Raw genomic sequence first — 25005 nt, forward strand, 5'->3', positions numbered from 1 at the left:
TAAAATAAATGTGCTGTGAACCTGAACCATGGCTCTATTGCTGAAAGGACTGATTTCCCTGCACAGAGGGATGAAGGTTAATCATTTACTGAATTCTGCTCACAACTACAGCTTGCTTTTTTTGTCCCTCCAGGATTTCCCTTTAGGGTTTGTGTGTGTGTGTGTGTGTGTGTTTGTGTGTGTGTGCGCGTGTGTGTTGCAGGCAAAAACATTTGATTGAAAATGTTGTGATGCAAGTTGCTTTTTTTTGCGTAAACTTAATTGAAATGTTTGATGCATGTGAATGAAGAGGGCTTTGGTTAGATATGTGCTGGGATGATGGGACATCATGTGTTTCAGGCAAAATCTGCAAAGTCCATGGTTATTCTGAAAAATTATCACAGCGTTTTCTCATTTTTGCGTTAATTTCTGGGAACACCAAAATCCCTGAGGGACTGACATTTATGAAAGACACTCTCATCTCCTTGAACAGTAAGAGAAGGAAATCCACCTCTATAAGACTGGAGAAAGTGTGGACGCACGTCTCATAAAGTGACTATGCAATAAATGTAAATGTAGTGGAAAAGACAGAGGATGGAAAATTTAGTGTGGGTTAAAGGCTGAGGTCTAGTGGGATCAAGTATGCTGTGACCTTCTCAAAGTCTCTCAAGCTTTTTTCCTATTTTCTTCCTCAGGGAGTTTTTTCTTACTTCTGCCGGTTCTGGCTTGTTCAGTTGAAATCTACATCCAGTTTTCTTTAAAGCTGCTTTGTGACCGTTGTATAAAGTGGCATACAATTAAATGTGAATTAAACTGAACCCTCAGAGAGGTTGGAAATGGTAAGCGGACGACAGGAGAATGCTTTCAGGACAATAGTAAAAGAGACCATGCTTTCACTCAGAGCTTGCCATGAATTAGCTGTAAGAGCTGCTCAGTTTAGCTCACTGCTCCCTGTAATGCAGAGATGAATGACTTGTAGGAACATTTCGTCTTAATGGTCTATCAAAAAGCCATGGCACCGTGACCCTAACATGCCAGAAATCCACATCTACTTGAGTGAATAGAGCTGAAATGGTGTTAGTGTCAGAGCTGTAAGATGCCTGTATAAAAGCAAGATATAGCAAGCTAGTTTTACTTTTAATATTATTAATATGTAAGTATTTAAGAACTCAGAAAACTGGATTAATTGATTTGTAAAACAATAATTGAAAAAAGTTATAAAAAAAGAGGGATTCATAGACTGACATTTCAATGTCAAGCATCATAACATCCAATCAGCTCATTTTGTCCCTCCATCTATCTGATCTGCCCTATCCAATTTCCACTCCTTGTTCCCTTTTCCTATTTATTCTCTGTTCCTTCCCTATCCTCTTCCCGTTTTCTATTTCCTTTCCTTGAAATCATCAGAGCAGCAAAACATGACTCCTCTGTGCGCATGTCCCTGTATCTTTCTCCTATTACAGAGCCAAAGTGAGACGCACCTAGGCACAAGTGCTCTTCCTAACCCTGACCTGCGGTGATGCTGCAGGGTCGAACAAGGTTCATGCATTTTTCCCGACTAAAGCAATAAGGAACGCAACAAAGAGAGAATAAGACAAAGTCAGACAAAACAAAAGGCACAAATATCTCATACAGAATGAAATTATTGCAGTGACACCCAATACAATTGAAATTCTGCTACTAGCATGACGAACACACACATGCGCACACACACACACACACATTTCCTCCAGCTTGCTGATTGATTTTGTGTTTTTTTTTAAGGTTTTTCAGCCCATTTCAATGCATGTGCTTCTTCTAATTGGGCCTTTCCTTTGAGTAATGCCAGTGAGTTAATCACGTCTGAATAAACAGAACTCAATTAGAAGCTATGCAAGGTAATGTAGACAGATATGAATATTTCATAACAGGAGAAAGCGGATAGCTTAGAACATAGGCATTGCCAGTGTGCGCCTGACACCGAGCAAAATGAAGAGGTTGGACACAACTGCCTCTGTAGTGAGCTGTGTCAGAATAGAGGCTATACAGAGGCACAGTGCCAGAATCCAGTGTCACTGTGTTTGCTTGATGAATAACTGTATATCCATTAGGCATTAATCCATCAGGATTAAGAAAAAAAAATAAAATAGTGACAAATCAAATAGTCTCCCTAATTTCTAAATCTCTAATTTACCAGAATATAAACTGAAACAATAATACTGAAAAAAATAGTTACAGCACACAACTAATGGTCTGTAAGTAGTGATGCATGTGTTGTATTGTAGAGTAGTGTAGTGTTGAGTAGTGTAGAGTAGTGTTAAGTAGTTTAAAGTATGGTAGAGTAGTGTAGTCTTGAGTAGTGTAGTTTTGAGTAGTGTAGAGTAGTTTAAAGTATTGTTGAGTATTTAAAAGTATTGTTGAGTAGTGTAGTGTTGAGTGGTGTTGAGTAGTTTAAAGTATTGTTGAGTAGTGTAGAGTAGTATAGAGTAGTGTTAAGTAGTTAAAAGTATTGTAGAGTAGTGTAGTGTTGAGTGGGGTTGGGTAGTTTAATGTATTGTAGAGTAGTGTGGTGTTGAGTATTGTAGTGTAGTGTTGAGAAGTGTTGAGTAGTTTAAAGTATTGTTGAGTAGTATAGTGTAGTGTTGAGAAGTGTTGAGTAGTTTAAAGTATTTTTAAGTATTGTTGAGTAGTGTGATGTAGTGTTGAGTGGTGTTGAGTAGTGTGATGTAGTGTTGAGTGGTGTTGAGTAGTGTAGTGTTGAGTATTGTAGAGTAGTGTAGTGTTGAGAAGTGTTGAGTAGTTTAAAGTATTGTGGAGTAGTGTAGTGTTAGTGTTGAATAGTGTAGTGCCCCTCCTTCACTGTTTAATTCCCTCTCTCCCTCTCTCTGCCCTCACAGTTCCATTCCCTCCCCGTTTCCCTCCTTCTCTTTCTCTTTTCCTCCCTCCACAGGACTGAATTTTGGAAATGTGTGCCAACAAGTTACAGAAAGCAAAACAACACTATTTTTCTCACAATATCCATGCCTCTGTGACTAATAACCTACTGGTCATCAAGAAAATGTCTTGTATTTTTGAAAGGTTGCTGACACAAAGAACGATCATTCATTAGAATATTTTTATTTTTATTTCTAAACCTGTCATTTAAAGTTCCAGAAGCTCAGACCTGTCAAATCTTGGGGGGGTTGCTTCCTGTTACGGTGTGAACAAACACAACATATCGACCATGCGTTCTTCTCTAAAGTGGAGCAATTTTGATTCCCATGTGTTCCCATCAGCTTTCTCCACAACAATGACAACAAATGATTCATTCTAAAAAGCTGCTTTACATTCTGCCTGCCAGGCAGACAGCAGCATGCTGTCGAAGACATCCACCAGCACTCCGTATGAATGTACATGGCATTATGCCCGCTGCTTAGAGCATCACTGCAATCCAACCCTGGGAAACGTTTGCACACAGGTTGACACCAAGCCAACATGTTTTCATGAGATGTACAGGGATTTCCCCAGACACACAGCCACCAAATCTCGATGCTGTATCGATAATTAGGATTTCTAGGCACACCAGTATCCTCTTGTGCCCTTCAACCAAAACCAGAAATCTCTTCCTAGCTTTCTTCATGATGTTTTAGTAAACAGGAGGCAAAAATATTGTGCCTTCACCAGAGCTTATATTAAGCGGATCTCTCAGAGCAGTCTCCGATTGCTTTCTTCAGAAAATGAACGGCATGACAAAGAGTGTAGCGTCAAGTCACTGGCAAACACAGCGTGCAATTGCTAAAAGCTATGTTAGCGAGATCTCGCATCAACACTAATAAAGTACTCATTCTGCAGTGCTGCTTTTTCTAATTTCGAAGTTTCCTTCTAACAGGCAAGTGGAAAAAAAAGCACAGAACTACTGCACAATAAGAAATAATTGCAATAATTTTTTTTTTTTTCAGAAAGATTGATGGGTCATAAATCACAGCACACCTTGCTCTGGTAAATTACTAGATGAAATCGTTGACGGATGGAATTTAAACATCCCAAAAATTCTCAATTGTACAAAAAGAATAAAGAGATAAAACACACAATTATGTCTGCATGCTAGCGTATTAGCGTACGTAATCTGTTTAACCGGAGTGACCTGCTATGTCGTAGGCAAAAGGAGATACTGAAATTACAAGTCGTGAAAGTGAATCGGCCATATCTTTGTAAAGCGACACAAAAGCTTTAAGTCAAATGATTCCTCATAGTAGCGTACAAAGTCACAGCAGAGAACACATTTCTCTACTTATTATCCATCGCAGCAAATTAAATGGAGGGGCCTGAATACTTATCATAGCTGGTCTCCATCCAGCAAGTTGTCTGGTTCACACAGTTTAAAAAAGTGCAAGGCCAGCATTAACATGCCCAATAACCAGAAATTATGATGTCCAATTAATCCAGTCCACAAGACAGTAAAGTGCTCTGACGGATGTAACATGACGCGGTGCTAACATAATTAACCTCAATGCTAAGAAACCTCCAAAGTCGAGCAGCTTTGAAAGCTCAGGGTTATCTCCTACAGAGAAGGTGCTGAGAGAACACATGCAGAGAAACTGATCATTTAATAAGGAAAGAACAGGGAAAAGAACAGCTGGTACTTCACAGCCAACAGCGTGAACGTTTAAGGCTCGTACAATCTGATTGTTTTAACAAAAACGCTTCAATCGAGAAGTCGTAACAAGGTCAAGTGCAAGCTCGTGGAACATCATCTCCTTCAAAGTGGCAATTCAGAAACTCTCGGTTTCATTGCAGGCACATCCGGCTGTACTTTCTCAGTGCTTCGGGCTACTCTTCTGCGTGCACCTTGCAGCTTAGTAGCCGAATGACTCATGTCTCAGCAACCCACGGCTTTGTACCAATTATTTTTTACAAGGAAATCAGATCCTTCTGCCATGTGCTGACATCTTGGCCTCTTGTTAGCGTCTTCTGAAAACTGCACTCCATTGTCTGGATTTTGTGCTCTTGTAGGAGGAACAGCACAGGGAGGACAGAGAGATGATAAACAGATAAAGGTTTGTGACCGAGTGCTGACCTGTGGAGGAGTTGTCTATTCCAAACGAAGGGGAATCACTGTGTTCCTAAATATTTATGGAGACGGGTAAACACGTGTCAAAGATAATCTTTTGCTGGTAAATTGGCTAGTAGCAAAGCAGCAGACTCTGACACACTTTTTCCACTAGTTCTTCACTCCCCGGAGTCCTGATATACTATAATGTGCGCCAACCAACTCTGCGGGACACGCAAACTCACCCTCAGCTGGAAGTCCATGGAACAAAGATATTGCATAGCCTACATCCATTTAACAAATCAGTACTGCTATGATTGACAGGCAAGTAAGTTAAACACATTTTCTTTTTTAACAACTTGATTTTGCATGTTGACTAGAATGGATTGATGACTAGTTTTAGTCTACTAATAACACAGATAAGCTCATAAGTATTTATATCCATAAAAAACAGTCTTAATAATCAAAATCTAAAAGATTTAACAGCTCTATTTTACATTCGGCTCTTTCCTGCTGTCATTTGGAGCCTGAACTTTATAGAGTCAAACCTCCAAGTTTATTCTTCTGTTTCATTTTGCACTTATGTGTTTCAGACTTGTTCCTTCTTTATTATGCTGTGTTGTTGGATAAAAACATTTATGTACAGTAATAAAGCAAGATCAATCACACCCCTGATAAGATAACACCCTTGCTGAATGCATGAGGCTCGGAGACACGTGTACGCGCAACAGTGACCAAACTTGGATGCAGAAGGATTTACAGTGAAGATTTTCCACATCAGGGGAGAATTTTCAAATTAAAACAAGTCTGCATTAAACACAAGTATGGTTAATGTGTATTAAGCAGGAAGCGCTCTGTCTCGTGAGCTATTAAAATATGGAATGGACCGAGAACGTAGCTCTGGAACTAAAGTATAAAATCTGTTCCAACACAAATATAACATTCACCAGATCAGATATCAGTTCATGCAAAAAGGGAAATCAGTTGAATAGCAAAGACGTTTATCTCTAGTACACCGCATTCAAACAAGCAGGGATGAGTCCTTTGTAGAGAGGAGCGAGGAACCGCCAGGACACAATGGCTGATTATTGGCCCTGCGCTTTGTGGATCAGCAGCGAGGCTGAGCTTGATAAGAAGCAACGATACTAGGAAGCAGATCAACAAGAGGTTACAACTTTCCTGTTCGTTATTGAAAGGAATGAATGATATCTTGAAGCAGTATTGAAAGCACTCGGCAAGCGGAAGCAGGTTAATAAAATGAGAAGTGTTCTATAAAATATGCAAAATGTCTTGTTTGAATAGACTATAGAGCATTTTCCTTTTTGGATGACGGAGAGAACTATTACTGGATTGCAAAACCTGATTGCTTTGTTTAACCAAAGTCAGACAAGATATAACAATCTGTTCATCTGTCTGTGATCCTGGATTCCAAACCTGTGTCAACAGGATGTATTAATAACTTTACTGGAAATATTATAGACTTTATAAATGGAGTAGCCACATATCAACTCTACAATTTGACAATTAGCTGAAAAAATACACCGGGACTACTGTATGTGTGTACAAGGTGCGACCCTTTCTCTCTCTCTCTCTAACTCTCTCTCTCAAACTCTGACTAAGGAATTGAAGTAATGCTTCATGGATTCACAGCAGACATGTTGTTATTGGCTTTATTCCTTTTCCAGGATTCCGAAGATATGGCTCACTTTTGATTTATATCACACATTCAGACATTGACACAGTCGAATTGATCACAGGATCTAAAAACTCTCAGTCATTTAGAGCAAGCTTTTAAAGTTCATAGATGAATGTCTGGATACACAGAGGTTTCCTTGACCTTTGGCTCCTTCTGTATCTCTAGGATTATACAAAGTGAAGTTTTCTATTAATCTCTGAAACCTGAGAGAACACCAAGAAACACTAAGCATACAGACACCCATGCAGCAGTCCTGCAGATCTGAGAAAAACAGCTACATCAAATTAAACCCATCAATAAATATTATGCTTTTTATTCTCTCATCTTAGATTCCTAGACCAACATCCCAGCCTCACTTCAGCTTTTCCCCCCCAGCTCAATAGGGCCTGGCGCTACTCTTCAGAGACACGAGTCTCACGTTGCTTCTCTAATCGTACAGAGGCATATGACCCTGAGGATGGGAGGAAGAGAAGAAGAAATTACTTTCATTAAGAAATTCAGATTTCCCCTCATCCTTTTGATCTTACGCCAGAAGAACATTTATGCTGATGAAATGCATAAGTAAAGTTCTTAAATTATCCCAGCCCTCTTTAATGCATGGGTTTAAGTTGGAAAACTTCCACAGAAGACAGCTACAATCAGTCTGAGTGCTGCTGGATGGGGCTGATTTAAAAGGCAACTGATGCAGTATCGTACAAAAGGTATTGGAAGCATGTTGATCGTCATGCTAATGATGATGAAATGGAATATTTTACAGACTGAAAATGAGGATAACAAGGGAATATGAGCTCATACGCGATCTCTAAAAAAAATTCAGTGTTTGTTGGCCATTGCAATCTCAATTACTGCAATTATACTGATTGAAGTTCATAGTTGGCAAGGTAACTATAATCTTACAGCCCTTGCGCACATGTGATTGGTAACATAAGCACTTGAGATTTCATTTGATTAATTTCTACCGTTCCTGCTTTATTATAGATTATAAAAAAAAGAAAATCCTGCATCAGGAATGACTACAAAATAAATAAAGGAGAAATGGCTAAAAAGAGGACGCTTGTGACGTATCAGCCACCTCCTCATTGTTTCAAAAAAAGAAAAGTGTAAAAAAAAAAAAAAAGAAGTTCCTTATTTTCTCACTTTCTTGTGTAAGTAAGTATATAATAAAATGGAAATTCATACCTGAAGTGCAACTTTGTGGGCAAAGTGTTTTAAGACAAAGGAAGCATCTAAACCCTCAGCAGACCCAAGAAGTGACTAAGGTAGCAATTTGATCAAGGATAGTCACTGTGCTTAAAAACCCCCAAAACAACAAAAACAACAGCGACGGGCAGATGGTTTGTTCTTGTCCTGGACATGGCAGGTTTTCTTAGTGAGCAGTATAACATAATAATGACAGCTCAGTGTTCAGACATACATGGTGTTCTCGAAGGACTATAATTGGGCAGAGCAGCAAGAATTTCACATCTCATGCTTTCTGCTTATGTAAAATGTCTTTACGGCAAATATGTGCTGTCCATTTGAAGGTGATGTCATTAATTGTGGGTTGTTGAGGATTGTTGGCTCCAGCATTCAGGGTTCAATCCTTTTCCTCCTTTCCATTCCTTACTACTTTTCGCCATACATGCAGAAAATATGTAGCATCTGGAAATCTCTATCAGCGGTCAGTTGATAACTTTAACAAAATAAATACATTTCTCTGGTTATTATTATTGCATTTTTTTGACACGGTTATAGTAAGAAATTATTTATAAGATAAGTCTAGTTCCTCTCAAGGTTTCTTTCTAATATCGTTACTACCAACACCTTTGGCAAATAAAAATCAATATCCTGAATTTATATGTCTCTTTAAGACACATATCTCGCTGCTTTATGATAATGTCCATTGTTAAAGTGCTATACAAAGAAAACATTTACTGTATTTGTCAGACCCTCTTATCCAGAGTGACTTACATACATTTTAATTTATTCAACTAAGAAGTAAAAGTTTAAAGATCTCAGGGGTTGCATTTTTATTTATTTATTTATTTATTTATTTAGGGGGGGAGATGAGATTTGAACACATGACATTATGATCTGCAGTCCAAATAAAAGACTAAAATTGAATTGTTTTATAATGAATAAAAATGTATAATTATTATGCAAAATAATTAATAGTTATTTAGCAACAGAAACAGTAACAAATATTTGAAACAATCCTAATCATCGTTATAATCATCACTCATACAAATAAATAATAATTCTATAAATCACAATCAAATTGAAGTGTCAGATGTTTGTTTTTAGTAACTGCCCTATTACCTGAAGTGGAGGGAAAAAAGCTGTAAATTCAACCCAGAAACCACAATGTAGCATTGCAGCGTGTAGAAAATCTAAAATTAGGTGACCACAATTTGAATATTAATAAAAGTACAGCAATTTCAGTAATATTTCTGATTTGTTAAGAAGAAGTGGTGGAGTAAAAGAGGAAGCCAGTTCAGACAGCGATGCCTCGGTAATCTCCATAGCATCTTCCTTAAGAGGAAATAGGGCAACCCACAGACCATACTCATGTTTAACTCAGCAGCACAAATACTCACTAATGAAATTATGAAATTCCCAGCAGCTTTAGGGACAGGCCTGGGTGGCTTCAACATGAAATGTACATGCTTTTCTGATTGATTTCCATGCTGAGCAATTAGACTATAGAAATTCACTGAGAAGGACAGAGCATAGCGATAAAGGCGCTGTACAGAACATGACAGGCTTCGGTTCTCCTACAATATGTTGAGCTGTACAAAAGGTGAGCTGAGGTCAAGCCTGGTCTTTACCAACCCTTTTCTTTTTAACTGAAATGAGTGACAGAATCGCTAAACATGCGGGTTTTAGGGTTGGTGCCAAGGAGGTTTTGACGCCATATGCGTGATGTCACGGTATTTCACGTCTCACTGTTGGTATGCAGTGCAATTCTTGGCTCGCTGACAGGGTTAAAACATGAATAAGGACTTTAATGCAAGGTTTCTCACAACGCGTCACACTCTTCAGCATTGTAGTAACAAAATGAAAGAAAATTCCAAAAAAAAAAAAAAAAAGGAGATTGTTGGCTTTGTGTAAAATATATAGATATTTTTTATAAAATGGACACAATATATAGCTTGTAGTATCACTGAGAAGCTGCTGACCACAGAATCGCTGTTTATTCTATTTACATGCTAATTAAAGTCACTGGGAGAAGTAAAGCCATGCGTAAGAGTGCATTACTGTAAACACTGTGGTTTTTACAGTAACAAATGTGAATGGTGGTTTGGAAAAAAACTGGAATGAATCATTTTTATGTCTCATCGCTGCTAACTGTTGTATGAGTTATGTGCTTGTTGCACAACCCTGAGCTCTGGGAAAGCCAGAAAGTTTCATAAGACTTTCATAAAACGTTTCTAAGTTCTACTGGGGACCGAAATGAAAGTATTTGTAATTACTGGAACCTGGACTTTAAATTACATCAGATATTTTCAGCAACCGAAAAGGAAGGAGGAAAGCGGACAGAAAAGACCGAAGAGCATTATTTGGTTTCCAATCTACAAAGGCAGATAATCCTATCTGGCATTCTAATGTGATTTTACTACCTGCTCCACAATTGAGGTGTGATTCACCAGTGTGAGAGCTTATCAGATGAAGCTCCAAATAAAGTGAAGCATACGATGCGGGCCTTTGCATGCGAGTGATCAGTTTGTCTAATCTGATCTAGTGGAGTTTAATGTGGATTTGACTACGGGCTAACTGAGGGATCGTGTAGGCGATACTGTAGCAGAGGTGAAAGATTATGGGTGTTTCTCGCCTGTTTATAAGGAAAGAATTTGTTTGCACAAAGACAAACTTTTTAAGGGCTTTCATGAACAGGTGATAGATTAAGAGGCCTGGACATACTGAAAAACTATCAAAGAACATATATATTTTATATGAGGTCTATGATACAATATTAAAAGGAACTAATATAAACAAATATTAAATAACAAATTCAACATTACTGTGTACTTCACATATTTGCATTTTTTTTTTTTTTTAAAGTATGTGATACTCAGAGTTAGTGACAGGTCAATCTACACAGCTGATTATTCCGAATTTCTGGGCTCTCCATTCAACAACTTACCTCTTTGTAGTAGTTCACATGATTTTTTTCCAACCTCAAAGATTTGGTGTCAAAGATTTATTTTTATTTTCAAAAACGGACACAAAATAAATAATAATAATTAGCCATATTAATGCACAGATAATAATATAATTCTATTTTCTAGTTTTTGAGTGTGCAGCATGACATACACTATATGGTCAAAAGCTTATGCACACCAGACCATTACACCCATATGTGCTTTTCAAACATCCCATTTCAGATTTTGTTCCCCTTCATTGTTATTACAAGCTCCACTCATCTGGGAATGCTTTGCACTAGATGTTGGAGTGTGATTTTGTGTTCATTCATGTGGGAATGATGTCAGGGATCTGTGCAGGACACTCGAGTTCTTCGACTTCAATCTTTGCAAACCATGTCTTCATGGAGCCCGCTTTGTGCATAGGATCATTGTCATGCTGGAACATGTGAAGGAAAACGGTATATGCTACAGCAACACAAAGGGATTCTATACAACTGTGCACTTCCACTGTTGCAGATGAAGTGTGGTTAAAGTCCATATATGGGTGTGATGGTCATGTGGCCGCATACTTTTGGCCATATATGGCCAGGTGCTGTGGTCCTATTAAACTGTCAGATACTGAATTGCATGTAACTGAGACATGACTCTGTGTTAAGCAAACTCTACACTATGTCTAGAACTCTCACACAGTTTCTAAATAATACTCCAGAAGTCCAGAAGGAGGTCTGAGGTCTTACTTGAATACTGTATTCAATTTTTACTGTAGATGTGGAATGACTTCTGAAAGTTTGAGAATATCTCTATATTAGAACATAAGTCAGCACTTTGTTTTATTATTTAGATATTTGTTCTCTCAAAAGGACTGTGTGTGTGTGTGTGTGTGTGTGTGTGTGTGTGTGTGTGTGTGTGTGTGTGTGTGTGTGTAAGGGGTGAAGGATCAGACTTACAATGTAGCACGGCTCACAGTAAGCCTTCTTGTCCACGGCGTAGAAGGGTTTGCCTCTCAGCTTGCAGTTGCAGGTCATGCACACGAAACAGTCCACATGGAAGACCTGATCCATAGCAGTGCAGCCAGTGCCTTCACCAACAACGTTCTCCCCACAGCTTGCACAGCGACCTGCAACAGACAGATAAACACACACACACGTGTCACTCTCTTTCAAACAAGTATTCAAAACTGGTCCTGAATTACAGAAACACACACAAGTTCATGAACATAGACATGCCTCGAAACATTCACCAGCTGCACAGTTCTACTTCCTGCTTCTGATTAACAGATGCTTTGGCAGATGCTACTTAGTATTTAGTAAAGAACATCATTCAGAAGCACTCAGGGAGAAAATTCACATTATTGCACATTCCCTCCACACATCATCCCTCAAGATAGAAGACAAGCATCAAAACTGTTCTCTGTACTGACACCCAGGTGGTGGAATGAACTTTCCCTGACTGTCAGAATGGCTGATCCATGATCAACAGCTCAATAAAAAGACTGAAAATCCAGATTTCCACCCAGCACTTAAATGAGCACTCATTTAAAACAACGACAACGACAAATAAAACCTCATACTTTTTTTTAGTAACTAGCTATATTAATGAGTGGTGAAGCAGGATTTTCTTTTTAGCATTAAATATTCATCAGGCTCCATATACCACTGATAAAAATAAACAAACAAATAAATAAATAAATAAATAAATAAAACAGCAAAAACATTTCACATATTCTTAGCTTTTAATATTTGTATTACATTTTCAGTAAAAAAAATACAAATAAATAATATAAAGTCAAATGGATGTATTTTCTATTATAAGATTACAATAAAGCAAATATTCAAAGTTTCAACCACTTTCTAGCTTTTATTATCTGCGCATGGAATAAGAAAGTTACTTGAAATGAGTAAAAATATATTTAGAAAAAAAAAATTATTTTAATGGTATAATAATTTTAGATAAATCTGACTATCTTCAAGATTTCCTCACTTACTGTAACGTTTCTTTGTCATTTCTAGTCTATTATTCACATTAATATACTGTTTTAAATACTCACTATTAACTACTCTATTTTCTCTCACACACTTAGGGCTTTATTTTTAGCTGCATTTTTACTCTTTTTAACTTTTTATTATTTTGTTTTTTTACTTTATATAATTATATCTTTTCTTATCATCAGCTGTCCAGCTTTTGAATGTACTGCTGTTGTAGCTCACCAGCCTCATGATTTGATGTGTTGTGCATTTTGAACTGCATTTCTGCTCAACAGGGTTGTAAAGAGTGTTTATTTGAATTAGATAGCCTTCCTGTCAGCTCAGACCAGCTTGGCCAGTCTCCTCTGACATCATAGTGATGCCCTCCAGTGTTTTCAGTTTTTTATTCCATTCTGTGTAACTTCTAGAAACTGGGATGAGGAAAACTGGAGGAAATTACATTTACATTACATTACATTTACAGCATTTAGCAGATGCCCTTATCCAGAGCGACTTACATTATCTCATTTTTTAATACCGCTGAGCAATTGAGGGTTAAAGGCCTTGCCCAGGGGCCCAACAGTGGCAGCTTGGTGGACCTGGGATCAAACTCACAACCTTCCGATTGGTAGCCCAACACCTTAACCACTAGGCTACCACATGCCCTCAACAAATCAACAGATTCAGAAATACTCATACCAGCACATCTGGCACTAGCACCGATGACACAAAAATCAACAAGATCAAATTTTCCTTCATTCTGATGTTGGATGTGAAAACTACCTGAAGCTCTTGACTTGTATCTGCATGATTTTCTGAATGATGCTGCTACCATGTGACAGTCTGATTAGAGAACTACATGAATGAGCAGGATACCGGTGTTCCTATAAAAGTGGCCGGCAATTCTAAACGTGAGCGTACTGCACAGCCAAACCATATGAAGGTGGTGAATGTCGTAACTTCAGAAACACAAATCCACTCTCAGACTCATATACGATGGCTCTGAAGCAGTATTAAAACCAATTCTTCTGCAATGATTAATTGATTTTTCAAACATAAAAACCTGAACATTCCCCCGTTCCCCTTCCTTCTTTTCTTTTTTTTTTTTAAGATGAATCGGGTGCTGATTATTCTCCACAGAGATCTGATCTAGAATGGTGTCTGATGGATGAAAGAGTTTATAATCAATGTCAAATGAAAACCCAATATGAGGAACACTTCTAAAGTTAGCCTGATAGAAGTCTCAAGGGAATTTAGTCCTTTATAGTGTTGTGATTTTTATCCTATTTAAAACGGGTAAAGTGATCAGTTGCCCTACAACTGAAGGAAATCTAAGGCGTTTATTAAGGTCAGTCCTTTAATATAGTGCAGAGTGAGCTGAAATTGCGTTCTGGAGGAAAAAGAAGAGATCGATATAGCATTACTGACACAACTAGATACTACTGTCACTTCACGCATACATACAATCTAAACATTTGATTTATTATTATATCGCCTACAATACATAACATCCGCAGTGTGACATTTTAAAAGTGCACGGTTTCAAAGAACAGAGCACAGACATACTTATCATGTCTTTGTTGTAATCAACACTGCTTCAGTTTCCTTGATGATGTATTTAATGAGATCTGAGTGTCACTTACGTCCCATCAGGAATTGGCTCTTTTTATGATAAAGCAAAATGCAGAGTTTTTTTTTCAACAGATCCTATTGCGTTAAAAATTCCGATTGAGTGTTGTACAACAAGGCAGTCGGATAGCTTCAACTGAGCTGCAGATATCTTTAACCGAGTTTAACATGTCTCCAAATCAATGCAAAGATATCTTTAAACCAATTAAAGATGCCGGCAATTTAATTAACAGTATCAGTTAATAATGGGCTTTAGATAACCGTATCTTGTGGTGTTTTCCTTTTGACACATCTGAGGACAGATAGAATCTTACAGAAAAAGAATATGTGAGATATTGTGAATTAATTTGAAACTTTATTCCACAGTTTTTGAGCTATTTTTCTTTTTTGGTCTTTTTGCATTATTTAAAGCTGCTGTTTGAGGCGAACACTGAAGTTTAAGCAAACCAAAGTTTAAGAGACATGAACGGGAACTGGAGCAGAACCAGACACTCTTGTTTCCTCCGGTCAGCGCTTGAGAAGGAGGATGAGGAGAAGAAGAAGAAGAAAAGTAGATGGAGATAGAGAAAAAAAGGGGGAAAAACTTAATTAATTCTATCTTTTGGATTAGGAATCAAAGTCTCTGTGAAGCAGAGCCTTGGTCTTCAACATAATTGAGTGGTCTCACAAATGAATTGAATTAAGAGGTAAAAAAAACACTTTGTGGGCTCTCAGAAAAAACCATCAGAACACAAACAAATGAAAGAAAGTTTTCATTGTGTATCTTCCTTCTAATCAGGTCTATAGACTGAGAGGGTCGAAAGCTCTTTTCACGCTCTTTTTCTGTTCATTTTCATTTCTAAATTATTTCATTTTGTAGGATTGTTTTACAGCTACTTTTGCTTTTGTCAAGCAGCATTAACAGTGTCACATACACTACTATAAGTAGCAAATACACCATTAAAAAGAAATGTTGGGGCCTTGATTTGTGTACAGTGTCATTGTCAGGCTGTCGCATTACAATTTCCCTTTTCCCTTAGGCCAGTTGGCTCAGCTGGTTAGAGCATGGTGCTAATAAAGCCAAGCTTACGGGTTTAATCTTCAAATGGACCAGCTAGGATTTTCTATACAACAAGTGGTTAAGGCTCTTGGTTGCTGAGTGGAAAGTTGAGAATCAGTCAAGCAGCCTCTGTTGGGCTCTTAACCCTACCTGCTCCAGGGGCAATGTGTCATGGCTGATCCTCTGCTCTGACCCCAAACTTCCTCAGCTGGGACATGTGTCTCTGTTCTGTTATGTATCCCAAACCAAAATAAATGTGCAAAATGACATGGTGTGGGAGAACCTGGCCTGCAGAGAGCCCTGACCTGATGAAACATTTCTAAGCATCAAACAAACCATTATAAACACCAATAACCATGCAAAACTACATCAAACTGTTTATAACTGCATTATTATGTTGGCTTTGTAGAAGCCAACATTCTGTTTTCCTATTTAAGCTTAGACAAAAATTTATCAAGAGTAACTCCTCCTAGGGCTTTCGAGCCACATGCACAAAATTCGGATATGTGCCTTCCAGTGCCGGGTTTCAGAGTGGCCTTTTTTCCCATAGACTCCCATTATAAATTTTGGAGGTTTATAACTTGGCAAGATTTGGAACTATCTACACCAAACTCGGCCAGCTCCTTTAGGGTGATACTCTGAACAAACTTTTAAATCGGTGTACCGACTGGCCTTTTGGTTGTGCCGCAGCCCCGCCCCAAATATATGCAAAATCAAAAAACATTTTACAACATGGACATGTGACATATCAAAACACTCAGAACAATGAGGGGAACTTCCTCACGGATATTCTGATGACGTCACGTGACGTCACGTGATGTCACGTGAAAATAAATAATTTGCATAACATGAACAAGCTTTCTGTTTACTTGCTTCCAATAGTAACACTGACCCTTGTGTCCATTCGCCTCCAAAAAGCACCGGCCTTTGCGAATACTTGCATCGTCAAAGCCAACATCAAAGTTTGTCGCGACGAACTTTACAAATCTAGTTTTATTTTGTTCCTTTATGAGGAAACTAACTGGTTACTGGAACTATTTGATGCATCTTGGAGAACTTTAGATTTTGACGCTATTGTTTACTTGCTTCTTGTTTAATAGACAAAGCCAGTCAACCTCAATCAGGGTTATCTCTGGAAAGTGATCTATGACATCAGCATTTATTTAACAGCATGTCCATTTCATCGAAATCCTTTTTTCAATCTGAGAAGCAGACAAAATGTGTGTGGATGGATTTCATTATGTATTGTATGATCAATGTTATGTACAATTATCAATACACATGCAAAAGTATTTTAAAAAAACGTTTTGAGGGGTTTTAAGGTGAGCTGTGAGATATTGCTGCAAAAATGTTTGACTTAAATTGAGGGAAACTGCAGGCAAACATCTGCCAGGGAAATGTACTAGTCATAGTTGTGTGTGAGTGTGCGTGTGCGTGTGTGTGTGTGTGTGTGTGTTATTTAGCAAGGTCCGTGCCCCACAGCTGTAAGTGGCATTTCTCTGTTACTCAGTCTCAGTGGAGGAATAAGAGTGCACGTCTCCAGCTGTCCCCAAAAAAGGCCATGATTACAAGTCTGGAACATTTGACTCTACTTGTGATGCTAATTATGTACAAAGATTCACTCAGTGTGTCAAATGTTCTGAACAACAGGTCTGTGTGATTACTATTCTCTACATACTTTTTTTTTTTCCAGTGATTTAGTATTACATAGATTTAATACAAAACAGTACCAGTTGTTACAACACTGTGTAGTAACTGTTACAACACAAGTTACTGCACTGGCACCAAACTGACTTCTTGGAGTGGAAAAGAGATTCACTTCACATTAATACACAATAAACCTCCAGACTGCTTTAACCCCGACCCCCACTCGCTTCTCAAGAAACGCAGGGCAATTCTTCATATTAAATCTTCAAACAGCTCCTTTATAAAAAGAACGAGAGGGGGAAGAGAAGTTCATTTACACTTTACACACACTTTTTTTTTGCTCGCAGTCCCTCAGAAGCCTCTACTGACTCTGACTCTCTCTCTCTCTCACTCGCTCCCACATCAGGAAAAGAAAGACGAAAGAAGAGGAAAGAAAGACGAAAGAAGCAGTGCATGTTGCATGTGAGCCGGAGGAGCGTTATTGTGCTTAGGCAGTCTAATTGGATAAAGGAGGAAGATTAAAGCGTTCTTGACGCTGCTCCATAAATAATTGATTTATAATATGTTTGCAGTGGCAGGGCCGAGCATCTGTAATCTCAGCAACGGTGGATGCTCTGAGTGACAAGAAGTATCAGATTCCTCACACTCCACTGTGCTGCTCTTTACCTTTTCATACTGAAACACATCACTTTAAAAGCGAGAGACGAATACACAAACACATACACAAACACATACACAAACGCACGCTGGGAGACGCAGAGACTTTTTTTTTAAATCGTACAACTCCAGAAATCAAACCGCACACATGTAAACATAAACAAGTTTCATTTTTGGGGCCAAAACTTTGGCGTGTGCACTTTTTAGAGAACAAGACAAAGTGTTAAGCATTTGCAGTATTTGAAAACAAAGCCTGTGACGAGAAAAGGCTTGTAAACAAATACACCAGTACGCAACATATTCTTGGCGTGTAAGCAGCTTGCTCTTTCATAAAGGAAAGTTTTGCGCTGTAAACAATGGCATGGCACCAAAATAATGGCACTGAGGCGAGAGAACATGGTGATCCTGTTCATCTTGGTTTCTTTAGGAACAACAATGATTTAAAAAAAAAAAAACTTTAGAGACCACAAGCAAAAAAAACCCCAAACAACTCAAAAAACATCTGTCACTGTGTCAAACTCCGCTGCTGAGAAAATCCCACAAATTTATTAAAGAGCAATTCTTCTTATTGACACACACATGCGTGTGCACACACACACACACACACACAGGAAACAGTTATCTGTTGTGACAGACTGTGAAATGAGGCAAAAAACAAAGAAAACAATTTACTGTTGAATTTTTGGTGCTTAATTGTGGCCACAGATAAATATTTTGGATCACAGAGTGTTTAACAGCAGACACACACAGTCTCAGTGCATTAGGAGTAGAGCTTTGTTTTAAACTTTTCTTATTTATTGGATTCCTCCCTTTATTTTCTTTATCAGATTTTTTTTGGGTAGTTGGCCAAGATCACATGCAGGAGTGGATGTTAAAATGTTATTTAAAAAATCTACTTTGTTGTGAGGAATAAGTAATGACACCCCCCTCATTTATTTGTACTTCAATTAGATAAAATGACCTACAGGTGTATCACATCAGGTGCAAATTATCAGAACATTGTTACAGAGCATTTTGAAGAAGGCTTGTCTTATTTAATATAAATGATATAAAAGATCTCCAAATAATTTGCAATCAGCCATTCCACTGTCCGTAAAATCATTTACAAGTGGGGAACATTTAAAACTGCCAACATGACCAGGCGTAAAATCCCTAAAATATCATCATGTGACCTACAACAAGCTCTTGCTACAGATGATGTCAAAGTGCATAAATCTACAATCAGAAAGAGACTGTACAACTTTACTTATCATAGGAGGTGTGCAAGGAGGAAACCTTTGCTGTCTAAGAAAAACATGAGGACAAGACTGACGTTTGCCAAAGAACACAGAGACAAAGGCCAAGACTTCTGGAATAATGTGCTTTAGACAGATGAGTCTAAAACTGAATTGTTTGGACACCATAACAGAGGACATGTTTGGAGTAAACCATATACAGCATTTCAGCAAAAGAAGCTCATACCAGCTGTGAAACATGAAGGTGGAAGTGTTATGGTTTGAGGATGTTTTGCTGCAGCAGCACCAGACCAGATCATCATCACAGAATCCATTATGAATTCTACATTGTATCAGAAGGTGCTTGAGGAACATGTGAGACCATCTGTCAAAAAAACTGAAGCTGAAGCTGGAACTGGACCTTACAACATGACAAAAACATACCAGTAAATCCACCAAGGACTCAATGAAAAGTAAAAAACAATGAATTCTGGAATGAAGAATAAATAATTATTTTGGAATTATTTATCTTTCAGTCTAGTCAGTCACACTTAATCACACACATGCACACTGTATATATGTGATTAAGTGTGACTGAATAGACTGAAAGATAAATAATAAGAGAGATATAAAGACAGAAAATGAATGGCATGAGATTGAGATTTTAAGAAAGAAAGAAAGAAAGAAAGAAAGAAAGAAAGAAAGAAAGAAAGAAAGAAAGGAAGAGAGAGGGAGAGAGAGATTATAACAGGGAAGAAACAGCATGTTTGGTAATTGAGCACACAGTCATGAGTGAAATGTTATATCTTTTGTTCTGATAAGAATTAAATTAAAGGTTTCGTTAAATTTTTGTTAATAGACACCCCTAAAATACACAGCTAATACAAAGTATGATATAAATAAATAACACCGATAAATAAGACATTGCCTGTTTAGAGTATTTTTGTTTACTTGGTAATGAACTTACAGTAATAACAGTGTTCATGGTGTTCAAATTTCCAACTGCAAGATGAAACATTCTTTTTTGTTTTTTGAAGAACTGACAGAAAGCTTAACTCTGTTCTTGGCAGATAAATCAGTCAGCTCTTGCCTCCTGACACAGAGCTTCAGAGTAATAATTCTCTCGGCAACAGTTTGTAGTGTCGACTAAACAAAGGTGTCCAATGGGAACCCAAAACAACACCAGTGCAGCAACAATAAATCATGTTTGCGGCTCTAAGAGAAGACTCGCAGACCTCGGCCCTGGGCTGAATTACAACGTCCGGGAGGATTCTTTATTGAAAAATTACATTTAACCTCCATCTCGGATTGATCTATAGCCAGAAAACTAGCACAATGCACTGTATATTTAGACAAAAATTGGTTTTAAGTGCAGAAGCCTTTAGAATCCTCAATACTAACGCATTTAAACAAATTACTGTTCATCACCTATGCAACTTAATAAAGAAAAGATGGAGTGGGCAAATACACTCAGGTCACACCCTACACATACTGCTGCAAATCTCAGACCAATAGCAGACTGGAACTCTGGTGATAAAAGCACGGTATTAGAATGTACGTGACTGGACTTGCTCTATCTCCATACATTTATCTCCAGAAATTAGAGGGAATTATTCAGCAGGACAAACCCGGAGCTTCACAGGTCCATGGTGAGCAGCTGAGCAAGACCAGCATTACATAAGTATAGGCCAAAATATTGTCCTGGAATTAAAAAATGTGCTGTTTAGGGTTAAGCTAACAAGCTAAGCTAACAAATTTAAGGGGTTGTAATGACTTTGATCATGTATTCGAGACATTTTCAGACAGGCCATGAGAATGGAGCAGAAGGGAAAGTTAAACAAGAGGACAAGAGGAAGACCCTTTCATACTAAATGGCAAAGGAATGTTTTTTTGTTTTTTTTTTGCACTTTTTGGAAAATAATGTGGTCTTCATGAGCATTCATGAAGATGTAAGATGAACATAAATGCATGGGGTTTAATAAATCAAGTGAGTCTGAAACCAGACCAATGCAGAGGCAACAAACACTTTTATATTTGGACCACAGCAAAGGTTCCTTGTGTGAAAACTACCTTAGATACAAGTCTACAGATTATCCACTGATGCAAGAGTGAGCTTGGATATTAAACGTTTTTGGGAAGTACAAATCTATACAGTATTCAGTATGTAATCATCCACAACAGCAGTGAAATTTGAGTCACAGAAGGCAGAAATAATACAATAATACTATAATGTATAATGTTAAATAATACATAAAACACAGCTCATTAACTTTACATAAGCACAGATGTGAGTACAGGGACACAGACCAGAGCTCTCCTACTGCTCCTAACCCAGTTTAACAACATGACCCCATGCTCTGGGTCTTGACCCAGTACTGTGTCTCCTTCACAACATTCTTCATCAACATTTCATGATAGTGTCTTATAAATTATGAGAACACTTCTAGCTAACATTAGGCAGAGAAGAAGGTTGGAGATTTCTGAATCTCACTCACAGAGCACACATACAAAAGCGTAGACTGTCTCAAGACGTCTAGGCAAGGGAAGCTTGTCCGACCATCGTCATTCAGCTTTCGGGGGCTGTCAAAACGCAAAACTTCCTCTGACATCTTTTGAATCATAACTTAGGAATCATAGAACTAAAAAAAAAATCTCATACAGAATAACAGAGAAAACTCTTGGCACTTGGTCTTGTGACAGCTTGCTCACAGTCAATCTTATAAATCAAGACATTAGATAATAACATATCGAGTTGGAAATATTAATTAGTCAGAAACTGGAGGAAGTTTTAAGAGTGAGTTCGTTTATTTATGAATGCTACAGTGCACCTGAAGAAGTGCATTATTCATCGCTTTGTCCTGCTTTAGCTCTTTAGAAACCCTGTGACTACACTCGCATGCCCCGCGCTGAACTTTTCGCATCTCGGCTCAAATTTCTTGCCTGTCACATTCTCTCACTTCTGCTTTATTTCATTTGATACATAATCGATGTACAAACCATGTATATTTCTCATTTGTTCTCATTTGTTCATAGAGTTGCCTTGTGATAATATTCATAAGCACTGCGGTCTTCGCTCACTATATCACAAGCTCTGAACTGAACCGTTCCTGCCTCAGGAGACCTTGAAGCCTCAGCTGGAGAAGTAGAAGCTATAATGGTTTGATTTTCTTCATTTGAACAGAACATCATCAAAGTCACTAACACCACCAATAAAAGTGGCTTAGAGGAGGACAAAGACTGAATCTGCTAAAGAAAGAGCACAGCCTCGACTCCGATTCATCTGCTTAATTATTAGTCTTGAGGATACCTTTCAACTCTCATCCCCTTCCACCCACATGGCCTTAAAAAAGCTTTGAACGTGTAAACTAATGCTCTGGAGTTTTCTTTGCTCGGTCGTTGTTGAGCAGTTCGGGGATTCAGAAAGACAGAGAGATCATCCATCATTGTGGGATGTAACAGAAGATGAATGAAGAGTACTTTTCTTTTATTTAAAGTAGTATATAATTGTATTTCAATGTGACTAATGACCAACAAAATAGAGGTTTACCTGCTGCTTCAATTTATTCAAACCCGTCCAGTCAAATTCAAAATTCGAAGGCCGATGTATCTACAAGCTGTCTTGCTTAAATTCATTTAGTTTACCATGTTTGCATGAGGCGAATAATTTCAGTGTGTGAAATCGATGTTTTGTTTTTAGTTTTCAATGAATGGAGTTTGGGAATGGACTCTTGTTTCAGGATGAGGATTTAATGACAAGATATCCAACATATTTTAAAGGGTATATTCAAAAGAAAACAGCTCTTCAGTAAGATAAAAACTAAACCAGCTTTGGGATATTTATCCAAGTTGCTTTGTCCTGACTTACTACCAGATGTGGCATTGTGAATTATCTTTCTTTTCACTGGTTAAAGAAATCTCCATCGATAAAAATAAATATAAATTGCATAAGGAGTAAAGATGTGGTAAAAGAGCATTCGGTAAAGAGCCAGTGGATTAAGGGCTCCATCATGACCCAGAGCTCTTGCCTGGGTTTAACCATTCGCCTAAAGCAGCCATGTCTTAAACCTTTTATTTCTTTTATCTTTCCAGCAGCAATCCCACGGAAGTGTTTCCTCTCTTCTTTATTTTCTGTGTCTGTGCCAGGAGAGCGATGCTCAGTCATTCGTTTAAGGCCATGCCTTCCGGTGTGACCTGACGTCGGCCCATTCACAGTCTGCTTAGAATGCTATCTTATCTTCTGGTCAAAAAGAAAGCGTTTGCAAACACTGACATTGTGAATATGTGTGTGTGTGTGTGTGTGTGGTCATGGCTGGTTCACTGTTGCTACACATTCACCGGGGGCATACAGTACTGAAATGTCACAGTGAAAGGAGGTCACAGCAGTCTAAAAGCCGTGTGACTCAAAGAAACTGTATATAGAATGACAAATAAAGTTAAAAATCGGTAATGTGTACAATCATTTGAGAGCTGCAACAACAGCAACAAGCTACTTACATTTCTTGATGAATTCAGATGAGAGTTCATATGCTTTGGGAAAATATGTTACCATTTCCAGCAAGAGAACACACACATACAACAAAGTGTAGAACACAGTGTGATTTCTTTTAGGGGCAAACCTCCCAGATTTTGCTATTGAGAGAAAAACAGCCCTTAATATGTCCGTCTTGCTGATAAGTGCCCTTGATGTGAACTAGGGACAGAGCATGAATCTGTTTAAACAAATTCCTAAAGTAGTAAAGTTCTGCTGTATCACTTGGTTTAGATAGACTTGAAATAAGGCCTAAATCCCACTGGTGTTACTATCAGCAGATAGTAGAATAGCATTGTGCGTAATGTAAAAAAATAGGTACGTCGCTAAAAATTTATCATGTTAATTTAAGATATAACTGAGAATACTTGTATTGTGCTTCATTCAAAATTTGAAACCAGGGGTTTTAAAACAGGGGGTTAGAGAGCCAAGAAGATATCATGTATGCACTTAAAGACCAGCAGCATTATCAACAACAGTGGCCACAGATTATTCTAAATGGTCCCTATCTGCTGAGTGCATAATACCACTGATGGTTTTTTTAAAAAAAAAAAAGAAAAAGCACCGTGCCTCTCTTTCGTCATTTAATGGAAAACACTATAATGGAAGCTCAAATTGCAAGGCGAGCAAAATGATTACGCCGACACATGCACTTCACCGCATTTGTCAGGGTTAAGTTCACTTCTGCAAAGTGACAAATGCACCTGTTTCTCAAATGGAAAAGAAGAAGCCTCTTCCCATCTCTCCATGCAAATGAGCCTGGTCAGAGTCTGAGACAAGCCACATCCTTATTTCAGATACCTAACAATAATTCAATAATACCCAAACACCCACATGCACAGATTCTTGCACACAAAGGAAGAGAAGCACAAAGCAAGAAAGATGTTTTTTTTTTTACACAGGATGATATTTATATAAATGAAAGGTAAAACTGGCATGAGTCAGAAGGAAGTGTCAGCAGATCTGTGAGATACAGTGACACACAGATACAGTGCAATAGATTTCTATGTATATGTACAAGCAGAAGTGATAAGGACCAGCTTTCGCCATCACACACACATACCTGTACACACACACACACGTTATTTTAAGAATGTCAATAAAGGTATGTTTAGAGTAAGTGTGTAAACTTTGTCCTGATTTTTGTAAAATGAGTGTAGTGTGAATGACAATAGAAGTATGAAGTGTAAGGCTCACTGACCAAAGTACTCCTCTGATGGTGGGTGGTTCATGTCGAATAGCATCTTCTTGGTCAGTTTGTCCAACTCTTCCTCAGGGTGAGCCATGGACTGACCTGGAGCCTGAACCACAGAGGAGACACAGGTTACACAGTGGTACACAAAGTCTCGTTCATACACACCCACGCACAAACACAAACACACACAATGTCCTTACAACGTCCTGTGTGCACATCTTAAAAAAATACTGCCATATGCTGTACTCTTAATGAGTGAGAAACCTTGTACTAGCTCAAATCACATATACCATAAACTACTTATAACTTACAACTTATAATACTG

General features: G+C 38.1%; 1 protein-coding gene across 5 annotated transcripts in view; it reads right to left on the reverse strand.

Moving 5' to 3' along the window:
- The window catches only part of lpp (LIM domain containing preferred translocation partner in lipoma), a 198110-nt gene that overhangs the window by 11235 nt on the left and 161870 nt on the right, over nucleotides 1-25005 (reverse strand). For all 5 annotated transcript variants that reach the window (XM_060867724.1, XM_060867721.1, XM_060867723.1 and 2 more), the window contains 2 exons: nucleotides 24687-24786; nucleotides 11755-11924 (listed from right to left, as the gene is read on the reverse strand). In XM_060867724.1, the coding sequence (XP_060723707.1) occupies nucleotides 11755-11924; nucleotides 24687-24786 (270 nt within the window). The remainder of the gene's footprint in view (nucleotides 1-11754; nucleotides 11925-24686; nucleotides 24787-25005) is intronic.

The sequence above is a fragment of the Tachysurus vachellii genome, chromosome 4, assembly GCF_030014155.1.
Source record: "Tachysurus vachellii isolate PV-2020 chromosome 4, HZAU_Pvac_v1, whole genome shotgun sequence".
Lineage (NCBI taxonomy): Eukaryota > Metazoa > Chordata > Actinopteri > Siluriformes > Bagridae > Tachysurus > Tachysurus vachellii.